This window comes from Equus asinus, chromosome 3 (genome assembly GCF_041296235.1).
Source record: "Equus asinus isolate D_3611 breed Donkey chromosome 3, EquAss-T2T_v2, whole genome shotgun sequence".
In the NCBI taxonomy this organism is placed as follows: domain Eukaryota; kingdom Metazoa; phylum Chordata; class Mammalia; order Perissodactyla; family Equidae; genus Equus; species Equus asinus.
The window spans coordinates 3,655,316-3,681,393 of NC_091792.1; the positions used below are offsets into that span (position 1 = coordinate 3,655,316).

Below are 26,078 nucleotides of genomic sequence, written 5' to 3' on the forward strand. Positions count from 1 at the left end.
ATAAATCAGGCAATCATTTAAGATGATGTTACAGAAGAGTAAAAAAGATATTCACTGTATATTGGTGGCGAAAAAAAGAAAGTTACAAAATGACATATTGTATTCCCATTGCCATGACTGCATAATACAGACTCCTGCATGTTTATGTATATTTCCATACGTGCCTAGGAAGGGGTCTGCAAGGCGCGTGGCAAGTTTTAGGAGTCATCATCTCTGACAGTGGGATCCTGAGAATTTAATATTTGTTATTCCCTTTGCTCATCTGAGTTTTCTGATTTTTCTAGCAAACATGTATTGCTTTGTTAATGAAAGTACTTTCTTTTTATTTTCATAAAAAATAGTTAAGCATTACTGAAAAGAAATTTCCAATAAAATCATCAAAATAAGAATTGCTTTTATGCCTTACATTTTGATCAATATTATGATTCATTTAATATGTTTTATGTTCTGAAACACAAACATGGTTATTTTTTAATGAAAATAAGCAAGTCTTTAGACCTTAAGGAAGGGCACTGGCTCTACAACTTATTAAATTGAGACAGGGTACTGCTGTCTCTGAGGATGGGCCCCTTATCTCTAACATGGAGATAAGAACGCTAACCCAGAGTTTTCAGTTAGGATTAAATTCAATAAGATAACCACATACACTGCCTAGCACAGTATCCATTTAAAAAAAGAATTTCAAAAAAAAAAATACTTGAGTTTTAGTTTTAAACCCTTAATGTATACACAAAAACAAGCAAAAGCCAATTCAAGTAATGTGGGGGAGACTTGATTCTTTTCCTCACCCTGCCGGCTAGCTAACCGGTTACACCAACTGTAGCAAACGGCAAACATTTTTTGCTCTGGTACTTTTGGTTTTGCTTCAAACTTTAAAAAAATCTATGTGCTGGAGTTGAAAACCAAGTCAAACACAGTTGAAGTAAGACCACAGCACTTCTCCTCGGTCCAGGCCATCGGAAGGAGCGCACCAAATGATACGTGATCATCATCATGATGAGGTATAGCATACAGCGTTCACAACCGTAGAATTCTGCTCCAGGAGAGCTGACTCCACGTTGAAACACATTTCACACTCACTGGGTTTTACCGAAAGAAGAAGAAAAGTCTTGAAAGGATGGAAGCTGGAATTTTCCACGAAGCTAGAAAAAACACTGATTTCTCCTTGCTGCCTGGCCAACACATCCCCTTGGACCTGATCCTTTTAGGTGCCAGGAAAGCTAGGAAGATTTAAGTCAGAAGAAAATCTGAAGGGGAAAGAAAGAACTCGCCTGTTGTCCTCTACGTTCGCATGTATCTTAGATCTCCTCTCCATATAAGGCTTGCAGTGGGGAGAAGAAATCCAGCTCCTAAAGGATTACAGGGAAAAAGAAAGTCTCCTAACCAAAAAAAATATTCTTATCCTCATCCAAGGAGTTACCTGGCAATTTTGTATCAAATATTAGACAAATATAAGATTTTTAACAAATCTGAAATTCAGAAACCCATCCCTCGCACAGCTCATTCCCTGAGGAGAGGACTATGGTGCTAAAGAGGAAAATCAGGTGCTCTCCTAGAAATCAGGGGAGAAACAGGAGCCCAGGAGGAAAAACCACCTCTGTAAAGGACAAGATGACAATCTCCCAAACTTTTATCTATGAAATATCTTCTAAAGCTTAACATAAGGCCTTCACAGTGTCCAAATTCCAGGTCAGCATGGTGGCATGTTAAGAACCCAAAATCTCTTCCCTTTCTCCAGAGATTCCTGGGTACAGCCAAGTACCTCTTGTGGCGGCAGACACTCCCACCAGGTGGGGACACGGGTGCTGGCTGACCCCTTCTGAGACTCATGCTCTGCTTCCTTCCTTAGACAACCCCGTGCTTTCCCAGGCTTTGTGCCATCCGACTCTCACGTCAACCGTGGAAGGCTGGCAAGCCAGATATTCACATGCAATGTAGTAAGTGAGAGAAGAAAGGCTGATGGAGGCCAAATTCCTTCCCAGGCCCTGAGGAAGAGTGATGGCCTTGGGACTAGACCCCAGGTCTTTCAACATCCTGCCCAGTACTTCCCTCTTCCATGCGTTTAGTCTTCAAAGGGGACTGCCTACCTCCACCCAAGAAAGTTGCTCTCCACGCTGCACAAGGAGGTAATCAATTGATGGCGCACGCTGGCCTGGAAAAGTCAGCACTGGTGCGGCCACGTGTATTCAGAAAGAAAATGCAGAATTTTTTAATACCTGAAAATACCTCAAGTGTTACAGAAAAAAATGTCCTTCCTATTCTGGAAAAGAATAAAAAGGAATTGAAAAGCATTACCCATAGGATACTAAAACATAATTGAAGCTGGTTTTCTTTTTATTACTACTACATTTCCATCTCAAGCACCCTTCTGAAAAAAGCATTTCTATCATCTCCTTTTCTTCAATTAGGGTACCAGGACCTAAGTAAGAGGTAAGTACTTAGGAGCTGCCCTCACATGAGGCTTCCAGCTCATTCTTTTTCACTGTAGCAGCGAGCTCTGGCTGACTGTTTTTAGCTGTTACCTGGAAACTCAACGTTCTGTAAGGAGAGAACTCGACTTCCTCGTTAAAGACACTGATCTAGTGTTCTTTTTTTTTAATTGATGCCACAAATCAGAGAAAAAGTAAAATAAAACACCAAGAATTATGTAGCAGACACTCAGATTTTGCTTTTCAAATAGCACTTGGTTTGATGAAGACAGATCATTTGGAAATATCCACAAACCATGTATGAAAAATTTCTAGTACATTCCTTATTAATTCAGCAAGTCTACTGAAGGCTCTATTCTGTACTAGGCTGAAGGTAACTACCTCGTAATTCATCAGTAGTTCCTGATCAGATGATCAACTATCATTAACAGTTGACAGGCCTTATTGTGAAATTTTTCAGGATAAAAAAATCATAAAAGGACAGATAAAAACCATTAAAAGGACTTATAAAAATATCTTAGTACGTCAGCTTTTAAAATGTCGTCTTGGTAGCTGGTTCATTCAGAAGCTGATGAGAACAATAAAAGAAAACAAGCTCTGGTGGAGCCCCTCCCCCTCCTATCAGAGCCTTCCCCCCGCCGCCCCTCACTGAATCTCTCTCTGCGTCGAGTAGAGCAGCAACAGGCCCTTTTAGGAAGTGAACAGACCACCAGCAATAAATTACCACGATGAAGATCAACACTTGATTCTGCAAAACTGTCATCAAGGTCCATATAGGATTATTTGTAGGCACAGCTAGAAACAATGGACAATAATCAAAAAAATTTTAAAGAGTCTCCTTGCCCCTAGATAGCTTCAAAAATAAAACCCATTTCTAGACCCTCTGTGATACAACATCTCTGCCAGTCACAGTTCTCCTTCAGATGGGGGAAAGCGGAGGGGGACCAGGACTCTCCTTTGCTCGGTAATGCCCTTGCACCGACCCCACGCGGATGGAAGGCAGGGGAGCACCATAAGTGATCTAGGATGGCCAGTGGACAATTTCAGCAGCTTTAGAGGGTTAGCTAGAGTGGGTATTGGGTGTAAACGTGCTGTTTCAGAGACTTTATAATCCCCTACACAGGCTCTGATAATAGTCTGCAAATGGCCCTGGCTAGATTTGCTGGGTTTCCAGAATCCCTGCTCCTTGTCCATCCTCTGCTCAGCTCCCTACTCTCCCCTTTGGTGCATTTCTAGCCCTACCCTGCAGTCTCTGCTGTTGGTCTCTATATCATTTTCTAGCTGTGCGCCTCCAAATCTCAGAGATTGAACCATTTACATCTCTAAAATGACCTAAGGGTTTATAACGGAGTCTACAGTTCCTAGGCTATGACTTGATAAGGTCAAAATTAATATTTAAAAAGTGATCATGAACCTAAAATACATTTTCAAAATTATTTAATTAAAGTCCAATAGCTGCCTTTTCCAACTGGGTAAGGGCCTGCTGGGCCAGTACACAGCAGATCAGTCTCCTGATCAGTTTATCAGTATTGGCTTTCGACAGACTGGCTCAGCTTGGCATAATCACTTAAGTAATAACTTTAAAGATACAAGTTTTAAATGAATATCTTCTTTTTAAAAAACCTTCAGCCCCATGACAGCAGCACCTACATAATGCTGAGCTCTACTTCTGCCTGGGAATAAAATATACGTGCTTTTCTGCTGGCCCACAGACACTGCTGGCACATTTTCTCTTTAAATTCCAAGTCTATCTCAAAATCAAAAGGAAACCAGTTTTATAAAATTCCAATCGCATCTATAATACATAAAAATGAAGAACAAAAGGAGTCAGAGAGGAATGGAATGATCTGATTGCTTAACAAAATTTCAGTCGCAGAAACCAAAAATGGTTCTGCCTAAAGAACTAACAAGATTAGTATTTAAAAAAGAAATCTCAAAAGCTGCAAAATGTTCTCAACTGATATTATGAAAGGAAACTTGTGAGGCTATGGGTTCAAAACCAGATGGACGCATTTGTAGGGCCCTGTATCAAGCTGGTAAATCACATGGGTCTCTGACCACAGGAGCGACTGGATCAACATAATGGGGTAGATGAGAGCAAGTCCAGAGCCTGCATGGGGGCAGACAGTGGGGGGAGACTTCAAAGGGCAAGGTTTTCTGCAGGTTGGCTCAATGGTCTTGTTTTAACGAAACTGGGTTTTTCTCATGTCTTTATGAACAAACAAGGAATTTCTAGGGTCATTTCAAAGAAACATATCTGAGCAAGGATCACCCTCTTGCCATATGGATCATGCAAGCGCAGCGTTAGCTCCTGAAGGGTCATGTTCAGTGTGGCTCCCTGGGACACTGGAGGAAGCAAACCGTTGGGTCATGAGCATCTACACATCTGGAGAGGGGCTGGCAGCAGCTCCCATCTATTCTGATGTGATCCTTTCCCAACTCTGTAGCAGTACAATTAAGAACAAATCAAACACACGATTTGGGGGCTCTGAGGAATTTTCCCACACATCCTCCTGACATCCACATTCAAACTGGAGATAGAATACACTCTCTAAAACTTAGCTTCTCCTGCACTTGAGGTAAAGAGGAAAACTCAATATACTTAGCTTCAGAAAGTACACGGCTTAGATTACAAGATTAAAAATATTTACCAATAACTTAAATTAAGTAGCTCCTTGCAGTAAAGACACTCAGCCTTAAAAATCCTGCTCAAAATACAAGCCACAGTCTCCCCTACCCTTGAATTCATGATTATTTCTGTGGTTATTTTCAAAGCTAGGCAGCAACGTGACGTACAATGGTGCTGAGAAGCTTCCTGACTAGACAAGTCCACCTTAGTTCCTTGACTCCAGGTCTGAGCAACGACAAAAATCAAATTTCAGCTGTTGGGTAAGCAAATACAAACATTGGGGGGGAGAGTTAAGACAAAGTTATAATAGGTATAATTCTGTTCAGCAGATAGCAAAATGTTGATTCCCTTAAGGTAAAAACCATGCAACAGAACCAAGTTACTCAAAATAATGAAAAAAGACCCCCTGAAAAATTTTAATAGCAATGTCTATTAAAAATAAGAAAAGAAAGATGAAATGTGAAGACAAACATCTTCCTTTCCCACCTAAACATCCATCCTCAGAAAGATCACAAGGAAACAAAACGAGAAGGTCAGCAGTGCCCAGGTGCCCAGGTGCTGTGGCCGGCACGGCTGGCTGCAACATTGGCTGCAGCTTCCTGCACTGAGCCGGCTGCTTCTCCCTCCCCAGCATCTGAAGAGAAACGAGATGTTTCTCTTCAGAGGTGTTAAACATTTGGGTTGCATGAGGGACAAATGGAAGTTTGACACCTAAGACGAATAACCGCAGTGCATTAGGCCAACGGGAACTTTCACTGTGTGAAAGCCAGCCAGGCTCGCTGCTCACACGGTATTCAGGCACACAAGGGCCAGGGCCCAGCGGAGGAGGCAACCAACTCTTTTCTTTCTTTTAATACTTTACCACTGGCCTGCAGGGATTTTCATAAATAAGACTCAGGAAAGAAAGGCTTGGGAGTACGCTTTTAATCAACTCTCCAGGGTCCCTGCTCTGAAATATTTAAGAAGCTTGTGCATCTTCTTCTCACTCTCTATGAAGACAACCAACTCCAGCCACGGTTGACTGTGCTCTAAGAACTCACACTGACACCAAATGTGTTATGATTATAGGTGCCTTCCTGTTAGGCCAGATTTATCTGAACCAAGAATTCTTATTTAAAATTTGTGAGACACCCATTCGTAAGGTTTTTGGTGTAGACACACCTCTAAGAATTCCAGTTCTGGAAGGATGTAATTCGCCAATTAAAATTTCCCTTCAGAAGGAAAAAAGCCAGACTGGTTAGGGTGGCTCTCCCGAGGTGGTGATTCTGTGCTCAGGGCAGAGGGAAAAGCAGCGCAGCTATGAATGCCAGTGTTTGTCTGAAGAGGAGCAACAGCAAACAGAATTGTCAAAACGAGCCAACAGCAGAAACATCTCGGAGCTGGTATCCTCCGGATTACCTGCAGTTACATGCAAAGGGAAGACTGGGTGTGGGGAAGGGGCAGGCAGGGCCCTCCCCTACCCCCAGATGTTTTTCTAGTCCTCACACCTGCCGGCAGCAGATGCAGTAAACAAGCGGTTGTTTGTAATGCAAATTCAAGGAACAGGGTTGCCACAGGGCTGCTCCCACCCTGAGCCCAAACACAAATGGTTGCCAGTTCCTGACACCCTCGCTGCAAACCCTCTCAGTGGATGTCAGTCACGGCAGCGCTCGGTCCTGCTAAGGGCAGAGCTGAAGAGCAAGAAGGCAGTGTGGTTGGGGTGAAGAGGAGAGGCTGCCTTCCGGTTCAAGCGTGTTGGATCTCACACACGTTAAAAACAGCTGTTAGGTAGAAAAACCAAAGATTACAACTCACTTCGTTTGGACCCTAAAAAAAACTGGACGCAGCCTTGAGGTTAAAACTGAACAGCGTCTGGATTATGTGCAAACTGCAGAATATCGCAAGAAAATGTGCTTAAAATAAATATGTCCCAAAATGTAGCAGAATAAACCAAAGCAGCAGATAACAGTGTAACTGCTTCCTGACCACACCCCTCTCTCTCCCCCACTCTCCACCCACCAACATGTATTCTGGCCACAAACCTTTCCTAAACAATGAATGACTATTCAACTAACTCACTCACCTCAAAATTTTAATACATACACTAACAATAAATACTTTCCATTCTATCAAAACGTTAAAATGTTTAGTACAGCGGGAGGGGGAGAGGAAAGGCTGGAGAGACCTCAGGCAGAAAACGCTGGTTTAAAGAGAAACTTAATTTTCAATATTCTTAGGGATAATTTATAGATACCAAGAGATTTTTATTATGTTGACTGAAAAATTATTGTTTTGAAGGGAGAAGTGGCTGAACTAAGGAATAAATTCTACAAGTACTCATTAAGTATTAACTGTGTACACAGCCAGAAAGTCTAAGATTGTTTTTGTGCCTATTTCTATTGTTACCAAGTCAGAGATTAAATTTGACTTGTCAGAAAGATTTGTTGTTCTGAAAAGCCTTTCAACAGAAATTTTCAATTATTTCTATCTAAAACATATTTTCCTCCCCCCTAAACAAAACCCACAAAACAAAAGAGCGCAACTTTAAAAGAAATACCTGATATGTTTGCATTTTTAGTTCAACAAGTAAGTCTCCTAGAAATTTTAAAACTCATAGGCATTTATTTGGGGTGGTCTCTAAATATTAAATTATATTTGCTTTTATTAGCTCATTCATTTTTTAGGTAGGAGATTCATCTGTAGCACACAGACATCTCTATCGTTAAATATTTGAAATGCCTTTTAAAATAAAATGTGAAATTGCCATGTCCTCTAACATCCATCACATCTCCAAGATCATCGTTTTAGCTGCTATATGAAAATTTGAAAAATCTTATTCCCTACTTGAAAGGTCAAATATCCTTTTGAAATCTGTGGGAAAAAAATTCCAATAACTTCTAAATCACAGTGCCCACACAAAGTGGCTATATTTCACAGACCTATCATTTCAACAATTGAGGGCTACAGATAACCAAGACGACCACGAATACTCTTGTGTGTGGAGGAGTGACTGTGAGCCACTCCTCTCTGCTACTCTGGGGAGCCCTCTGCTCCCAGATTCTGTTCACTGAGGTATTAAGGACAGTACTCTCCCCAGTTGTCTGTACATGATTTTTTTCACTTGGTGGAAGCAGTGGGCTACTATGGCAAAGTCCACGGGTCCCATTTTACGATCCTGGATTGGACTCCCCGTAGGCCCAGGGAGACTGGACCTCTAAACCCAAGACCCAAATACACGTCTTTCACTAGGGCGTTTGGGCAGTAGAAGGAGAGTGAGGCTAGAGAGAAGGTAAATATATTGATGGATCAGTAAAAGGCTGTCACCATTGCCGGAGGGACAGTTTTCCGGAAGAACTCATCACCGGCACATTTCGTGTCCACACACTACACAAGCTCCCCTTTAGCTGTTTTTCTACTGTGTGGACGAGGTTTCCACTTCCCAATACAGAGAAATATTGTCAAGTAACATATGTGAAATTCCTCATAGTGTTACATTTACATAATACAGTTATGCTGCCACTGCATTTTTACAACTTGAAAATGTAATGACGAGATTAAAAAGGAAAAATGTTCATTAGGGTTATCTTCAAGTGATACTTTCTCAGTAATTAACAACAAAGAAAAAACAGCTCATCTCCCCACCCCCCCAAGCTGATTTTAAAGAAACATTAGCTAATATAATGAAACGAGACGCTGTTCTAAAAGCTGAAGAAAGATTTCAAATGTTCAGCCCCAAATGAGCCAAAGTATCTCTGATTCTAGACAGCTAACGGGCAGTGAAAGCCATATAGTACTTAGTTAACTGAAAGATTAAATTGTTTGTTTCTTCTTGTCAACACAGAAGGCACAATATTCATAAAATCCTGAATTTGTTGATTCAATTTCAGTTGCTTTCACGATAACCTGTGATCTGTTATTTATTAATCTTAACCAATAAGCCAAAAGCCGAAATTCCAAGTGCAAGACATCCAAGGCAGCACTGCCTTAAGGCAGCCCTTCCTCAGAGCAGGTCTTATCTAGCAAGGACTGGCCATATATAATGAAAGCATTTCCAATGCGTTTTAAAAAACAAACATTTTGCCAAAATACACATTCATCTGCACTTCTGAAGGCACTGTGCGACATCAGCACGTTACTCACTGTTCTCGGGATGGGCGGAGACAGGGATCCATTCGACATGTACGGGTCACTATTCATGTTTGGCATCATTATGTACCCGGAGTAACTCGAGTAGGAGGGTCCCTTGCTGTAGAGGCCTCCGTCTGGATGCTTCCCTGGGAGGATCCAAGCAAGAGTCAAGGATGGACTGCCTGCTTTTTTATGTCACTGCATTTTTCATCTGAAAATCTAATAGTTCTACGGCAAGTCAGATGTTACATAAAAAACTTGTTTACAAAATATTGTAACTGGATTATTATGCTCTATTTTAGATTGACAGTATTTATTCTCTTAAATGGCTTAGCAGTGAACCAGATGTTTTAAAAACATGTGGTTCAATTTACTTCCACTACTGACTGGTGTTTTAACAAAACTAAGTGTATCCAGCTAACTTAATTTGTTCTAATACTAACAAACTGGACCAAGAAATACAGACACACAAAAGAACACACACAAACCTAAAGCTGTAATGGAACTCTATCAGCCCATCTAGCTACATACACGTATGTATTTATACACTTGAAGTTATGCTGCACCTTAGAGGCAGACTCAAAAATTCCACCTGTGCTCCTAGATTTCTGGAAAATGTCTAGATTTTACTAAGGGAGAGTATATGGGCAACTACTCAAACTGATGCAGGATTAACTCCAGGAGACTTAATTTTATGTGCTAAATTTAACATCATTCTGCCAAAGAAATGTATGTGTGTTCAGTATATACATTTCTTCTCTTTAATCTGCATAACTACTTTGTAGCTCAGAAGGAAGCCTAATATTATGGTTCTCTTCCCTTCTTCTCCTGGCCGACATACTCTATGTACGAAAGCTTCATTTGGTCAGGCCAATTGTAAGTAATTAAAGGAGAACAGAAATGCAGAGTATCAGACAACGAAACTTGACAGATTACTTCACTCTTTCAAAGTCACAGGGAGTTCTCCTTAAATCTAAAATATATACACAATTTTTTAAGTTTTGAGCAAGAATCAGAAATGGGAAGAAAACCTATCAAGTTCTATATACATAGTTCCTAATTTTGAGAGCAAAGTTTTATATTTTTACAAGTTAAGATTCTGCCCTACGAAGCCATATTTAATCTGTGCATTCACTGCCTTCTCACTGTAGCAAGAAACAGCAATTTCACAAACAAAAATCCACTTGAAACTATTCTCGTTGGAAAAATAAATCGATACACACTGTCACTCTTTATAACAATGCAGGAAAAAATACCAAAGATCTAAGCCAATTAGAACTTTAGGCAAAATGAGGAAAAAAAGGAAAACTATTATAGACATTTCCTCGTCCACAAAAAATCTGGAAGCCAACTGAAATCCAAAGGCCCCTAACTCATTCAAAGACAGTTTTTAAATTATGTAAATATATATTAGAATAAACAATACGTTTTCTGGGTTTTCTTTCCCATTTTGTTAAAATAGTGGGCACAGTCTTAGTACATCTGATCCTGGTTTCTTGGATTCAAATAAATACAGCAAAATATAACTATATTCACACATGGCAAATGTTGAAGGATAAAGCTGGGAGGAGCAGAATTAGCGTCTTACCGTCATCGGGGTGTTCTCTGGCCTTGTCATGGTAGGGCTCCTGAGAGGTTTGTGCTTGTCTGGCCACCTAACAGCATGAATCCCCACCCCCAAAAGAAAGAAACATCACCTTAGAGTTTGTGACAATATTGACCTGTGTGTCGCTCACACACAGGCAGGATTAGTCAACTCAATCTACATGCTTAATTACTCGTAGAAGGGTAGGCCAGGGCTGAGTACTGGGAACCCTTTTTTTTTCCCCCAACATGTATTTTTAAGCGCTTACTATCTATCCAGGACTAGAAAGTCTAAATTATAACAAAAACAGTAACAATGTAGTAAAGTCAGTAAAGATCCACATGCTGCTCTCACTGCTGTTTGCTAACAGGGTATGGAGGCTGCCAGGGTGCCCAAGATTACAGGAGTTGAGTTGACGGGGCTGATCGTTTTGATGGCTTCTTCAACCACTGTTCACTTCAATCAGAGCTGATTAAAAGCAGGCTGAAATATCATTTTGCAACTGAAAACGACATTTTAAACAAAAACAAGCCAACCACTCGCAGATGGGGGTCTTAAGGCGATTGTCCCAAGCCAGTCCCCAGCAGGAGCGCCACTTAGAACCTACCATGGCTGGCTGTGTGGAAGCTTACAAGAGAAAAGTGAACTACTATGTGGTTAAAGGGAGGAACGTTTGAGAGTGGGGTTACAGACATCTAAAAGGTAGCCCAGCTAACATCAGTTCTGGTAACCACCATCCACCCAGACTCAACCACGTGCAAATCAGTGGTGTTACCCCTTCAAGATCTTGGGTCTGCCCCATGGCCAGTGAGCACCGCGGCAAAGACCAACAGAGCCCTGGGTTCTGGGCTTCAAAGCCAGTGCCCTTCTCCCCGGAGCAGAAACGGTAGAAAATGTGAGGTGGTGGCAAATTGACGGAATAAAGGAGGACCAGCAAAAGGAGTAGAAAGAAAAAGAAACTGCTCTGCAAACATGAGTTTTGCCGCTGAGCGAGATGTTAAACGTGGTTCCTTGGACGTGTGTCCTCCCAGCGACCTCCGCCCCCCACGCACAAAGTCCCAAACCTTTCTAGTGGAATTGGGTGCACCCGAGCCGCCCCCCCACCCCGGTTCCCGTCAAATTGGCATATTGGGATGAAAGATTCAGGGGGTAAAGAATCTCCCAGATTCTCCTAGGTTATCCTAGAACCAGGCCCCCATCTTTCCAAAACGCGTACTCACCCCCGCCATTGGGATTAAGAAGGTAACTTTGAGGTGTTCTTAAACGTGTGTTTAAAACCCAAATGTCCCCGCCCCCAAAACCACACGCTTTCTTTTGGGGGCAGAAAGATGCCATTTAAGGAAAAAGGGTATACCCTCCAAGTTTGTTTGGAGGGAAAAAGCGTTGGTGAAACCATTTGACTGTCAGGACTTTTCTGCCGGATTTCCTCCAGAGCATTTCCCAGTCGTAGACGAGGGTGGCCGGGGGAGCGCCGGTGTCAGGGGCCACCGCCCCCGCCCCGCTGCTGGGGCCCGCGCGGCCCGAACTCGCCGGCCGCGCGGCGGGCTCGCGCTCCCTCGCCGGCGCCCACGTGGCTCTATTTACCAGCTCGGGTTACCGGCGCGCTCGCCGCCGGCCTGGAGATCTGATAAGGCGCCCTGCACCCTCCCGGAGTGGGTGCCCTGGCTTCCGCCGCATCTCCATTCTGTCTCGCCTCTTTCTGCATAGATTGAAGGCCTGATCCGGGCCCAGACTAACCCCGAATACAAGCCGGGTTTTTTTCCTTTAAGTGACGGGGGTTGGGGAAAACTGGCGTTGCGGGCGGCGCTGCAAGGCCCGCCGGGGAGGCCCGCCCGGCTCTGCCACTCGGCGGCCCCGGAGCCAGCCCGCGCCGCCCCCGCCCCGGCGCCCCTCGGCCGGCGGCTCGGCGCTGGCCCGCCCGGCGGCGGCTGGGACGGCCCCGCGCGCCCCGGCCCACGCCCGCCTGCCCTTCCTCTCCGTGCGGCTCTGCGCGCCCCGGCCTCAGCCTCCGGCGCTTTAACGCGCGGGTGCAGAGACGCCTGCCCAGCGCGGCAGCGGGCGCGCGCTGTCTTCCGTCCCACGGAAGAACTTCTCGGCGGCGGCGCTCAGACATCCTCGCTCTAAGGCGCCCGCCCGCTCGGCCCCACTAAGCAGGTCCGAAGGCGAAGCGTCAAGGGTTGAGGGCAACTTCTCCTGCCCGCAAACCAACGGTTTCGCCACCCAAATCAAAAGGGACCCACTCGGGACAAGTTTCCCTGCACGCCCCTCCGCCTCCACGCGACACACACAAAGGAAGGACGCTGACCAGAGCCCAGCCAGCCCGCCCCCAGCAAGCGGGGCGCCCCCCGGGCCGTCGGCCGGGCTGCGGCGCCTTCCCTCCTTTCCCCCGCTCTCCCGGACCCGCCCCGCCTCTCGGAGCCGGGGCGGCGGCCCGCTCACCTCGTGTCCGTTGCTGGCCGGGATGATTTCGGACTCGTTAACCAAGGAGGACTTGATGTCGGCTAAGTCGCCTTCCTCTTCGGGGTGACTGATCTCGGCGAAGATCTTCTCCTTCTGGGGATCGCCCTCGTCCTTGAAGGGGATCATCTCGTCCGTGGCGCAGAGTTCCGGGTCCCCCCCGCCGCCGCCGGCCCCGGAGAGTTGGGGCATCGCGACCACTCTGTAATCTCCGCTCCGCTGGGGGAGCACCAGAGGCGACAGCAGGAAAGAGAGGGGGTCAGCGAAAGGGAGGGAGGAAAAGGAGAATTGCAAGGATGCGCGAGGGAGGAGCGCGGGCGGAAGCGGGGCCGGCGGCCGGAGCAGCTGCGGCGGCCCGCGCCTCCCCGCTCCGCCGAGCCCGACGCCGGCGCCCGCCCCCGAGGCCGAAGGGCACGGGGCTGCGAGGGCCGCCGCCTCCGGGGGCGTCGGCGCGGCGCGGCGCGGGGGGCGCGCGCTAGGCTAGGCTGCCCGGCGGCCACCCCACGCCCCCAGCGTCTCCCGGTCCGCGCGCGGAGGACGCCGGTTCTGGAGGAGGCGCGACTCCAAAATGCCGAGCGAGGAGGGTCCGTCGGCGCGTCTCTAGGCAAACCGCGCCACCCTAGCTTCGCCTTTGGGAGTCTGTTTTCCGAGAAAAGAAGGGAGCTGGGCAAAAAGGCTCCGTTTGCCCCAGCGGAGAAGGTGCAAGGAGAATCAGAAGATAACGAAATGTCCACTTCCTGGAGGGTAAAACAAAATAAAGAGCCACCCGGGTTGGAGATGTCCGTTTTAGAGCTTCTTATTTCCTTCCCTTTCGCTTCGGTTTTCCCTCTCCAGGCGCATTTAATCTACTGGAGGAGGAGGAGGAGGAGAAGGTGGGGGCGGAGGAGCAGAAGAGAAAGAGAAGTTTGCCAAGAATAAAGTTTGTGGCGGCGAGCGCTGAGAGTCGGCAGTGGAGGGCACGGCGGGGTCTCGGGGAGTCACAGCAGGGGCCTCGGACCCAAATGCTTCTGCTGGGAGCTGGAGCCGACACACTCACACACACACACACACACACACACAGCCCGACTCCTCTTTGTTCCCGGCTCGAGTTTCTCAGCCTGGCTCTCTCGCTTGCCGCTCTCCACGCCTCCGCCGGGCCGCTCTGTCAAAGCAAAGAGCTGCACCCCTCGGCTTCGCCCGGCCCAGGCGAGGGGGACGCCCTGAGCTTGGCGGCGTGCGGGGCTCCGGGCGCGTCCGGGCTCCTTGGCCCGAGAACGCGCAACCCAGATCCCTCCTCCGCGCCCTGCCCCGCAGGTGAGCTGCTGCGCCTCCCCACCGCTTCTCCTCCTCCCGCGCCTCGCCGGCGCTGAAAAGCTACCCACTTGCGTCGTCGCTTCTCCTCCCCTCCCCTCCCCCGCCTCCAGCTCTCCTTGGCTGCCCGCTGGGGTGGGGGTGGGGGGGGGAGGAGGGGGATAGCGAGAAGGAGGTGGTGATTGAGGACTTTTTTTTCTTTTCCCGGAGCCTGTAGGACGAGTCCTAGTTTTGGGGTGTGTGTGTTTGTGTGTGCGCGCGCGCGCCTGGAGGGAAGGATCAGGCAACTTGGCGACGGAAGGAAGGACCCGGCGCTTCTTGTAACCCACGGAGAGGCACGCTTTGCCCGCGTGAAACTGACAAGAAACTCTGCCGGAATGGTTTAACTTCATCTTCTAAGTCTCTCTTCTCTTGTCCCCCCTCCACCTTCCTCTGCCAGCTTCTCCCCCCACTCCTTTCCGCCTCCCCCTCTCCCTCCCTCGCTCTGGCAGGGGAAGAAGATGAAAGAGAAGCCGCCGCAGCTGTGATCGACACCACATTGATAGATGCTCTGACAGAGGGAATGAGGCGGGAATCCGGGACAGAGAGAAGGAAAAGGGGAAAATATAACAGACATAGCTCAACTAATTAGAAAGAATGGAAGCAAGAAGTACAAGGAAGACAGTTGTGGCTTTCCCAAATATAATGTCAAAGGACAAGGGAGCACATGCTAGCAAAAATAAAATCTCCAGGCTTACCGAGAGAAATAGGAGGAGGAAGAAAAAAACTGAAGACTGGATCCTAATTATCGCTTTTTAAGCAAGATCTCTTTCATTACATCCTCACCATGAGATGCAGAGAGAGAGTTAGGCTGGGTCTCGTGGATTTTCGGAGATGCACGCCAGTGGGCACCTCGTAGAGAATGAAAAAACAACCCAAGGAGGGAGAAGAGAAGGCAGAAGGGCCCAGGAGAGCAGAGCCAGTAGAGGGAGGGAGGACAGAGCAGTCTCTGGCGCTGGGACCGCCGCTAAAAGGGACCCTTGAAGATGCAAATCCGAATCCAACCTCAAAAATTCCCCAGCCTCCTCCGTCTCTTTGATGCATTTTGTACAAGGACAGGACTTTTAAGGAGATGCTTTGTGAAAGTTACAGTATAAGCGAAGCTGAAGTTTGAAAACACATTACAGTTTGTTCCTTGGCTCTCAAACCCCCTCAGTTAAAAATCCAGGCAAAATTATTATACCCAATACAGTAGCCATCTGTAAAACCTCAGAACAGTAAACAAGGGGCAGGAAGAAATGTCTCCATCTCTCTTAAATTGAAAATAAGGAAAAACACTAGAGAATCAGACTTTAGCTCTATTATGTAGGAATAGTCATGCAAAGATCCCTCTTCTCTTCCTAAGGGGGAAAGTGCCTGCTGCTGGACACTGTATAGGTAAAGACCTTAACGGTGCTCTAAGTGGGCACTTAAAACTTCGCCTGCAGATAACTACTTCCTAGAGATGGGAACTTAACTAGGAAGCAGTTTTTAAGACGCTCACTGAAAGGGTTCAGTTGGTCACATGGAGCATGGACAGTAGTCACAGGGATACTCCATCTGGAGGATCGGGGTGAAATAAGGGGCTGATGAGGGAGCCAGGAAGAGTAAAACATTAAATCTGCTTAAAGTAGCTGACAATGCTATGCCTTAAGAAAAACAAAAAAGAGTATTCTGCTACAATGTGTCTGTAAGGCAATGCTAAAAAGGTCGGAAAGAAATCCAATTTGAGTTTTTGGTTAGTGGCCATATGCAACTTCCCTTGAAGCTATGCACCAGTGTGAGCGTAACGTCCTAGAGATGTGAACACGTAGCCATGTCAGACATTTATACCCTCTGTTCTAAAAGAAATATGGGAAAACAAAGTCAGTCCTCCCTCAAATGCACCAACCGGACCGATAGGAAAAGAACTGGAAAATGCAGTTTCACCAAAGCAGACGGGGTGGACGTTCCTTTCCATCAAACTGTCGAGGAGGGGGAGGGGGGCATACAGAATGGCCGGAGGGTATTTTCTGGAAGCCAAAGAGAGATTAAACGACGACTCCTACATCCCCCCTGTTTAAGTGTTGCAACTAATTCGAATCCCATTTTCTTCTTCATGTTAATTATCTGGACTCCCTGAGTCCTTTGGAGCTCAGCTCCAGGTGTCCTGGAGATTAGGAGCTCGAGAAGACGGGAAATTTTGGAACAATAACTAGTGGGAACTGTTTATTAGAAGGGCCGAGGGTAGGTGGCTGCGTTTGGTTTTTTGCGGCAACCTTCTCTTTTGGAAATATTGTTTCTAACGAAATCCCCGAGCACCTGGCTCTGTGTGCGTGGCTGTTTTCCCTCTGCGTGCCGTGTGGGGTGTCGGCTGCTTGTGCTTAGCACTGTTGCAAATCTTCTGATGGGCTGCACTTAGAAGGGGCTCTACCAGAAAACACGCACCCAAGTTGGTTTTGAGCTGTGGGGAGGGAGGTTGACATTTTCCACGTGAAGTCGTCTCTCCTGGGGGAAAGAGCAGCGGGACGCGGGAGGAAGACGTCCCTCTCTCCCCACAGGTTCGGGAAGTTCCAGCAAAGGCATTTCTGCCGCCGGGAGGTCTCTTCTGATTCGTGTGGGGGCTGCTCCGAACATCTGCGGGCGCCTCTCGGGGCGCACCGTCCGGGATGTGGTGGGTGCGGCGCTGGAGGAACACGGCCGCCGCCGCCCCCTTCCCTCGGGTGGAGGGGCAGGTTGTTCGTGTGAACTCGAGCGAACGACTGGAGGTTGGCTGGTGCAGGTTCACTCCTTCAGGATGTGGGTTTCAGGGGGCGTTTTGATGTGATTTAATTCCGACCGTGAAACAATTGCTAGGGGCTGGCAGGATTGCTGTTGGTTTTTCCCCTCTTGGTGGCTTTGGTTGGTTGGGGTTGAGTTTGGGAGCGAACAGTGACTTGTTTTATATCAACACTTCCTTCTGCCCCGGAACGGAGGAGGGGGGGAGCGGAGACCGGCCTCGCACCCCCAGGGTAAGCCGGCCCAGCCCCCGCGGGCGCAGGCAGGGGACCCAAGAGGGTGACCCCCACCCACCCCAGAGACCCCACCCCCGGCGATCTGGCTGCCAAGTCGAGTCAGCTACAGACACTCCAGTGAGTCCTTAATTACAGGGAGCAGAGAAAAGCGCGGTGCCCTTGAGAGCCCGCCCCGCCCCCTCTGCCCGAACCCCCGCCGGCTCCGGGTCTTCGCCTTTGTGTGGCCTGGACTCTCTCCCAGCGACAACTTTGGTGGGATCCCAGAGGAAGGCGGTGGCGGGCCCACGGAAGAGGATGCTCGCGGGGAGAGAAGCGAGGGTGCAGGACTAGAAAACGAATAATGTGATTCCAGCGCCGGAGCGCCAGCATCCCCTCTCCCACTCCCACCCCGGCTTCTCCGGGCGACGAAAGCTGCGGGCGCCTTCGGTTTAACCGACCTCGCGGACAGGGAGAGGGGGCGAGGGAAACGGCAGTTTGTGTCCCAGGGGCTCTTCCGCCCCTTCTTGCCTCCTCCTAAGACAAACAAACTCAACCCCCACCCGCCGGGTAACAGAACTCGTGGGACCGTGAAAATGCCGTTCCCAAATCCGGCCGCCTGCGGACGCCGGGCTTCCGCGGGGCCCGCCCCCCGAGCCTCGCCGGCTGCTCCTGCGTCCGGGCCGAGCCGGGATCCGCGTCCCGCTGGTCCGCCCGGGCCGGGGCCGGGTCCTCCCACGGCCGCGAGGGAGGGCCAAGTGCACGAGGCCGTCTGCGGGCTCGGCCAGCACCCCCCGCCCCCGCCCACCGGAGGCGCAGGCTCCATCCCGAACCGCCCCGAGGGACAGGAGCGAGCGGGGGCGACCGCGAACAGGAAGACGGCAAGCGGGCGGGCTCAGGGCGCGGGATGCGCCAGCCAGGGCCCCGCCGCGCGCCCTCGCGCCTCGGCTCGGCGGCCGGCCCCCGGACCCCCGCCAGGAGCCGGCTCTGCTGCCGGAAGGGGGACTCCCAGAACAGGGTGGATGGACGTGCGGGCTGGCACCCCTTTGCGGCCCGCACGACGGCTCGCCTACTGGGCTGGACGCGAAATTCTTTTCCCTCCTTTCTGAAAACTTTTCTCCGGCGCCCGCACTTGGTGCACGGACCTGCCCTCCCTCCGCGCGGTCCCCTCCGCGCGCCCCGGGGACGCGCAGAGGCCGCCCGCGCGCGCCGCGCCTGGTGTCCGCGGAGGGCGGCGCCTGCGCAGGGCCCGGCGCGGCGGCGCGGCCTTTGAAGTCCCGGCGGCTGCAGCTTTCATCCTTTCTTTTTTCCCTTGCAGGCCCCTTTGTGTGACTAAATTTGGCAAGAATATGGATCCGCGCCAGTCTTTCCACGTGTGCTCCCAGCTCCCAGCTGAGAAGGCCAAGGGTTCTCTTCCGGGTAAGGAGACAGGGAGAAAGATCAAAGAGTTTGGGGAGCTGGATCTGAAATGTGAATTGAAAATAAAAATCAAGCCTGGACACATTCCAGTTTCTAAAGCAAAACCAACCCTCAGCAGAGGTCGGCTAGCTATGACTCTCTCTTTCTCCCTCTGCTCCCTTTTACTCTCTCCCTCCCTTTCTTTCCCGCAACCATTCTTGATCACATGGAATAAAATAAAGAGGACATAGGGAAGCACTTAGTTTCTCCAGATTTTGTTTTGCAGTCATTTTATTAGGGAAACTATCATGTTCATAATTACCATTATGTGATGCCGGATTTCTTCTACCATAAATATCGTCTTATTTCAGAATGCTTCACACTTTCTTCTGCGGCCACATTTGGGAAGAGAACGTTGACACGACGACACGTGTGCACGTGTTCGTTGCGCATAGGGCTTCTCTTTCTACACGCCCGACAGGGCACCGCATGGTTTTCTTCCAGAGAAGTTAGATTCTGGAAAACCAGTGTTAATATTTTATCAAAGCACTCACCATCACAACTGGTCTCTACCATTTGAATTTTTCTTACTGATGGACTTCGGAAATCTTTTTCTACAGGCGACTAGCCAGAAAGTTTCTGTTTTTATGGTTAAAAAACCGTAAAGCCTCTTCTTGAAGACACTTCTGGAGCAATATTCTGTTGTTTAGAAGTAGCCAGAATAAAGAGACAGCTTTGGAGTAGCATCAGGCAAAGAGTCAGCAGTCTCGGTTGGAGGTGGGCTCTGCCGCTCCCTGCTGTGGTGTGCTGACCTCAGGCAAGCCGTTTGCCCTTCCCCAAACTCAGTTTCCTTTCTGCAAAATAAGTGTAATAATAGCCTACTGGACAAGATTGTTGTGAGAATTCAGTGAGATGATGTTTGTGGAAGTGTGTACAAAGGAATTATTAGTCTATGAAGCAAAGGTGATTCTTAAGGAGACCTGTAAGTTGCAAAGCAAAAGCCTTCTAATGCCCTAGGAACCTTGGCTACAGGAGCACATGGGTGTGGACTCACACTCAGACGTGCCCTGCCGGGACCATCCCCACATCTGCAACAGTTGTGTTACAAAGCCAGGATCACCTTAGGTTTTTTACTCCCAGAGTGAGTGTCGTGAGAGAAGGAACATTCCAGGAAGAGAGGGAATGTGCCTTTGCACTGCCTCGTGCTTATGATGGTCTCTTAATGAATTGATAAATGGGTGACTAAACAAAAACAAAAACGTTTTTGTTTGTTTTTTGCTGAGGAAGATTTGCCGTGAGCTAACATGTGTGCCAGTCTTCCTCTATTTTGTACATGGGTCGCTGCCTCAGCATGGCTGCCCGCAAGAGTAGGTGCCCACCAGGGAACCCAACCAGGCCACTGAAGTGGAGTGCAGCAAACTTAACCTCTAGGCTACAGGGCCACCCTGATAGGGTATTTTTTTGTGAGGCATTTGACACAGCTCTCAGTAACTCTGAGGACAGCCTTCGCAGTGTGATGGCCTGTGAAAGGGGGATCGTGTATGTGGATTCAATACTTGAAACAGCAGCAGTAAGAACACAGGGCGAGTGACTAGAAAGGGGTATAAGTGATGTTTCCCGGGACTGGGTAGATGCCACCAGAATTTATGTTTCAGAATAGAATTGTGATCACGTATCTCGGACCACGGCATCTACAGTTCACAAAGCAGTAGCGATGCTGGCTGGGGCTGGGCGCGGAGTGACGGAGCACCACACGCTGGCGCTGGGGGCGTTTGGTGAGTGCTTCCCGTGTGAGCCCTTCTAACCTGAGGTAACCCCATCGATGGAGTCATTTCCTGGGCTCCACCTCCCAGGATCAGCTTTCCAGTGTGACCTGCGTACAGAGTGATGAAAGCTGAGGCGAGGGGCTGGTTTCCAGACTTCCGGTCTCCTTTACCGTGGCCGGAGGCTGCCCCGCTCAGTTTGCGAAGAGTATGGAAGGGACTCTATAGCGATGGGGGTGGGGGGCCACTTAGACACCTTCTATTTGTAACGTATCTTTCCCAAATGTCCCCGACGAGACGTGGGTGCTGATCAGGTTCACTGGTCCATGTCAGTCCTCCCTTTTGCTCTTTACAGATGCAGCCGTTTTGAAGTTTATTCTTGGCAGAAAGAGGAACATGGACCAAGGCGCTGAGGGTTCTGTCTTGTTTTAGGGGGGCAATGGGCAGGCCCTGAAAATACTAAGGGAAAACTTGGGCCCTCTGTCGAACAAAATAAGCTCTCTGAAGCAGGAGGCGTGGCGCAAAGATTTTCTTACTTTCGTCAATCTGTTTCCCTGGTGGATATGGTAATAGAGTGTTTCTTGAATCGTGGTCAGTGCCCCTCTGGAGGTGGACTGCTGTCTGCAGCGTTCTCAGGCTTCCTGGGCCGCAGGAGCGGGGCCCTGGGCTCTGTCAGCTTTGGGCCAGCGCCTAATCCCTGGTTTGAGGCTAGAAGCCAAAGCCACAACCTTCTTGCCTGAAGGCAGGAGCAGTACCAACAGAGCCATATGGAGATTAATGCAGAACAAGGTCATTAGTCCCATTGTTTATCCAGTTACTTGCAGCACAGATTTGTGTAAATTCAGCTCCAGTGGTTGCAGCCTGCCTTTGATGTGTGTAATCTGTGCATTTCGGTGCTCCAGGAAAGTGCCTGACTGACAGGAACTGCAGCCAGTGCCCAGAAAACACATCCACACAGGCACAGCAAAGCACAGAGCGAGTTCCATCCAAGTAAATAAACCAAGCTGGGGGGTCAGGATTGAGGCTCCTCCTCCTCATCATCGTGCCGTGACTTTGGGGTGCTTGTGCCTGATCTGTATTTGTTTTCCTTTGGAGTTGGACACCTACTCTAAACCCCCATTTACCTCCCAGAGGTAAATGGACTTGGCCTACACAACGTCTGACCTTGAGGATGCTTTCTTTTTTTAAGGGACTTCTGTCCTTAAAAACAGACTCACTGAGTGGAGTCATCCAGACTAATACATATGTTTATCCAAGACACAGCTTCTAGTTCTTTCCTCCGCCCTGTCTGCCTGTGCAGCTATGCTTAAACTTAAATGCAGAATTAGCAGTTATGGCAATAGTTCAGAAAGTAGACAGAGCCAATGCAAATAGTTTAGGTTACGCGATTGTCATCTGGCTCAACCAAACACTTTTCTTTGGCAAAAATAAAGCAAATTTGCCTGATCTGAATTTGACGTAAAGGTCCTGCAATCCCACTCTGCCAATTACGGATGTCAAGTCCACTTCCCTCGGGTTAAATGGGCAGAAAGCAAGGGACAGAGGTACATTAGTATCCTATGAAGCTAGACAGTGATTTTTGACTGCCAGTTTAGATACCTCTACACACTCCCAAATATATTTTGAGGCTTGAATTATCCAGATATTTGGCCTTTGCTGTCCTAATTCTCCGGATAATTTTTAGATTATTTTACTTTATGTTGCCGGAACAGCAAATCTCCAGCGGCTGAGTCAGACAGATCTAGTAAGATCTCTCCTGCACTATGTGGCAGCCTCGTAACCCGTCTCCAGCTTCCACTCTTGCTGGCTTCCACACGTGCCCGACCACGTCCATGCGTCATTGAGCTGCAGAGCCATCCTTGAGCGTTCCCTAGTCGTGGTGGCTTCCCAGTCCTATGTGAGCTGGCTTCTGGCTTGCTCTCCTTCTACTCCTGATCACTGCTCTCCAGCACCACCGGCTCTCCTGCTGTTCCTCCGGTGTGTAAAGTGCACACACACGCACACCTCCGTCCTTTTACCTGTTTTTGCCTCTGCCCAGAAGCTCCTGGCCAGGTTGATATTCGCAGGACTCACTCCTTCTCTTCATGTTTCTGCCCAGATGGCAACTCCTTCCCAGACTTTGTTATCGAAAAAGTAGGCCCCCACCTCACCCCAGTTCTGGGCACTCTACGTTCTTCTGCAGGTGTCTTCTGTCCTCACTGCCACCGCCTGACATCTCTGTAGTGCTTAGCTCTTCATTCCCTTTCTCTCCCTTTAGAACGCAAGTTCCGTGGGAGCAAGGACTGTGTCCCATCCCCACCGCTGACGCCTCCAACAGCGCTTGGTGCGCAAAAAGTATACTCGATATGTGTGGAAGAATGATTAATATGGGCTTTGAACCCTCAGTTGCCTCATCTGGAATGATCTGTAATGATATTCCTTATGGGAGATTACATATAATTGATAGAAAATTGCCTGGCGCAGAGTATAAACACTGAGTAGATAGTAACTATAATTGTGTAGACCAGCACTGCCAATAGAAATATAATGCAAGTGACATAGGTGATTTTAAATTAAAAGCTAGAGACAGGTTACATTAATTTTAATAATATGTATATTATTTTGTTTTTATTTTTTGAGGAAGATTAGCTCTGAGCTAACATCTACCTCCAATCCTTTTCGATTTACTGAGGAAGACTGGCCCTGAGCTAACATCTGTGCCCATCTTTCTCTATTTTATATGTGGGACACCTACCACAGCATGGCTTGATAACCCGTGTGTATGTCCGATACCGGGATCTGAACCGGGGAACCCCAGGCCACCAAAGTGGAACATGCGAACCTAACTGCTGCGCCACGAGGTTGGCCCTTATTTTAGTAATATATTTTATTTAATCCAAATATGCAAAATATTACCATTTCAACATGTAATCATTATAGAAGCTTATTAATGAAAGATTTTACATCCTTTTTTTCATATTAAGTTTTTGAAATTGGTGTCATTCACTTATAGCCCTCAGTTCCAATTGGCCACAAGTGGGGGCAGGAGATGGCAGGGGGCCCAGGGTAGGTTGAGAGGGAAGTGATGGGGTGATTTCCAAAGGCACCTGCATCCAGAGACCGGGAGATGTGAGGATCTTCACTGGGTGTGGAACACAAGTGAGAAATGCCGTGGATTTGTGTGTGCCTCCAGTGCGTGCCTCCTGAGTGTAGCATTCCCCTGGCCCCTGTCTGGTCCAGTCTACTGCATACGTGCAGTTGAACCCAGCCAACAGGAGGGTCTTCTGGCTGTGGCACAAAATTGTACTCATTGTAAGAAAAATAAAAAAAGAGCATTTCCTGGATTTTTCTTATGGGAAGTGTTAAAAAATACAGACAGGGTGTAGTCTGATGTTTTTTCCCCTTATTGTGAAATAGTTCATGTTCTCATCTTTTCTCTCTCTCTCTCTCTCTCTAACGTGAAGATAAACCTGGACTTTCAGGAAGGGGAAAGTTTAATCAACTTAAATATGTGTTCCAAGGCCCAGGCCAGAACCATCTGGTCAGTAAACAGGTCAGAAGTGTCCAAAAGAGGAGCATGGAATGGACTGCAGTATGCTTCGGGTCGGATGATCTCTCAGCTGAGTGTCAGGACTTCTTGGTTTACTATCCCTGTAGTCCGAAAAGGCATTGCGTGGTGTGAGGGAAATAAAAACAGTGACATACAAACAACACTCAGGGTTGCCTCCAGGTTGCAGGATGCTCCTGAGCTGCTGTCTGGCTCCTTGCTGCCTTTCATCTACCCCTTTCTTCATGGCCCCTGCTGCATGTGGGGTGTGAAATCCTTTGATAAACTGTCTCCACTGGTGAGCTATGAGAATTTCATAGTTTGACCCCTGGAAATGAAGGGAAATAAGAACTGATAGGAAGGACGATTTGGTGCCGAAAGTGGCAACTCGGTCACCAGAAAGAGTCACTTGAGTAAGAAACACCTTTGCACCTGGGTAAGAAGTCACCTTTTTGGTAGTGGCTATGGCGGTAAGAAGTAATAAATGAGCTGAAAATTAAGATAATAAAAAGAGTCATTTCTATGAGAAGGCCAGTTGGACAGAGAGCAATAATAAAAATTCTTATAATTTGAGAAAAAGAAGCAGGAGAGGAAGTTTACTTAGTAAGTAAGTATTTTCTTTTGTCTCTCCTCTTTGCTTGTAAATCAGGGCATGTATTTGCTCATTTTCTGTGCAAGAGTTAATGCTCTATAGTTAATTATATTCGTCATTCTAACAATAGCAACAGAAAAAATGATCTTTAAATGAAAATCATTGTCATCACATCTATTTATTTTTTGATTGCTAAAAGTGAAAAAAGGTTGAAAATCAAATGGACATTGTACATTAGTTACTGTCAGCATTTCACTTACTACGGTTGATTAAAAAAAAAACCCTATTCTGTTTCACGTAATGCTTCAAGTAAATGACATTTTCTGCCTCTCACGTTTGAATAAGGACTGTTATCTTAGGGTTCCCAGCACTGGGGAAGAAACATTTCACGGAGGTGCCTCTGTTTCAGCTGTACTGTCTCTTTTATTGAACGGGGGGAAAAGGAGAAGAAAAAGAAAGAAAAGAAAAAAAAAAACCCAACAGTAATTATATTTCTAGCCTAGGACTGTGAGCGGTTGACTAAATCTCCCCTCACTTCTACTTGCTCAGAGGATATGATATCCCATTTCTTCATAGTTTCTTCTAGTCTTAGTGAGATGAAAGAGGAATTTGTAGTCAAATAAAAACGGTACTGCAGACATTACGACCAATTTATATAGCGAAAATCAGCACTGTGTGCAGATCAACATGACACAAGACTTATTGAAAAGGAAAGAGGGGGGCGAGTTCTCTTTTCTTCTTATTTTGGTAACTCAGTTTACATTGTGCATGAGTCTGTAATTATGCGGCCAGCCTCACTGAGAACACTGATGAATGTCACTCTGTGTTCATCCATTATGTCGATACTGGATTTAAGTGGGACTAACTCCGTCATCAGGTTGGAGATAAGTCAGAGGTATTGCTTGCTTCTCTTTTTCTTGCCACTGTCTCCTTTTTCCTGTCTCCCAGATCATTGGTGCCTCACCAGAAGGGAACAGAGAGAAGGAGAACCAAGAGACTGATGTCCGACAAGTCACTTCCTAGAGAGACACATATGCAGAACGCCTGTCATGCATACTACACGTGTTGGAGTATGTAGCCAATATTTTGTTCCTGTAAAAAATAAAGCAGAAAATTAAACCAGTCTTTAAATATCTTGGGTAAAACACCTTACTGTTGATGGAAAAGTGTGTTTTTAACCTGAATTAATCAGTTAATCAATTGAATCGAGCAGAACTAATATTCACTTATCTTTATTTTGTCAGGGAAAAAACCCAAACATTTCTTTAGCTCCCAAACAGTGTTAAAATTACCGGCACAAAGCGGGTGGCACATG

General features: G+C 47.5%; 1 protein-coding gene and 1 long non-coding RNA gene across 9 annotated transcripts in view; one reads left to right on the top strand and one right to left on the bottom strand.

The window, feature by feature from the left end:
• LEF1 (lymphoid enhancer binding factor 1) overlaps positions 1-13,681 on the bottom strand; it is a 114,828-nt gene extending 101,147 nt beyond the window's left edge. For 3 of the 8 annotated variants that reach the window (XM_070504549.1, XM_044767423.2, XM_044767420.2), the window contains exons 1-3: positions 13,190-13,582; positions 10,754-10,820; positions 9,178-9,311 (exon numbers count right to left, since the gene is read on the bottom strand). In XM_070504549.1, the coding sequence (XP_070360650.1) occupies positions 9,178-9,311; positions 10,754-10,820; positions 13,190-13,399 (411 nt within the window). In that variant the 5' untranslated portion in view covers positions 13,400-13,582. Of the gene's footprint in view, positions 1-9,177; positions 9,312-10,753; positions 10,821-13,189 lie in introns of all 8 variants that reach the window. The other 5 variants (XM_044767419.2, XM_044767418.2, XM_044767422.2 and 2 more) reach the window with 5 other exon arrangements.
• A 3,686-nt stretch (positions 13,682-17,367) lies between these two features.
• Positions 17,368-25,851, top strand: LOC123284596 (uncharacterized). Its single transcript, XR_011501822.1, has 3 exons — positions 17,368-17,505; positions 18,803-18,903; positions 25,712-25,851. It is a non-coding gene; the product is annotated as an uncharacterized lncRNA (long non-coding RNA).
• The last annotated feature ends 227 nt before the right edge of the window (positions 25,852-26,078 follow it).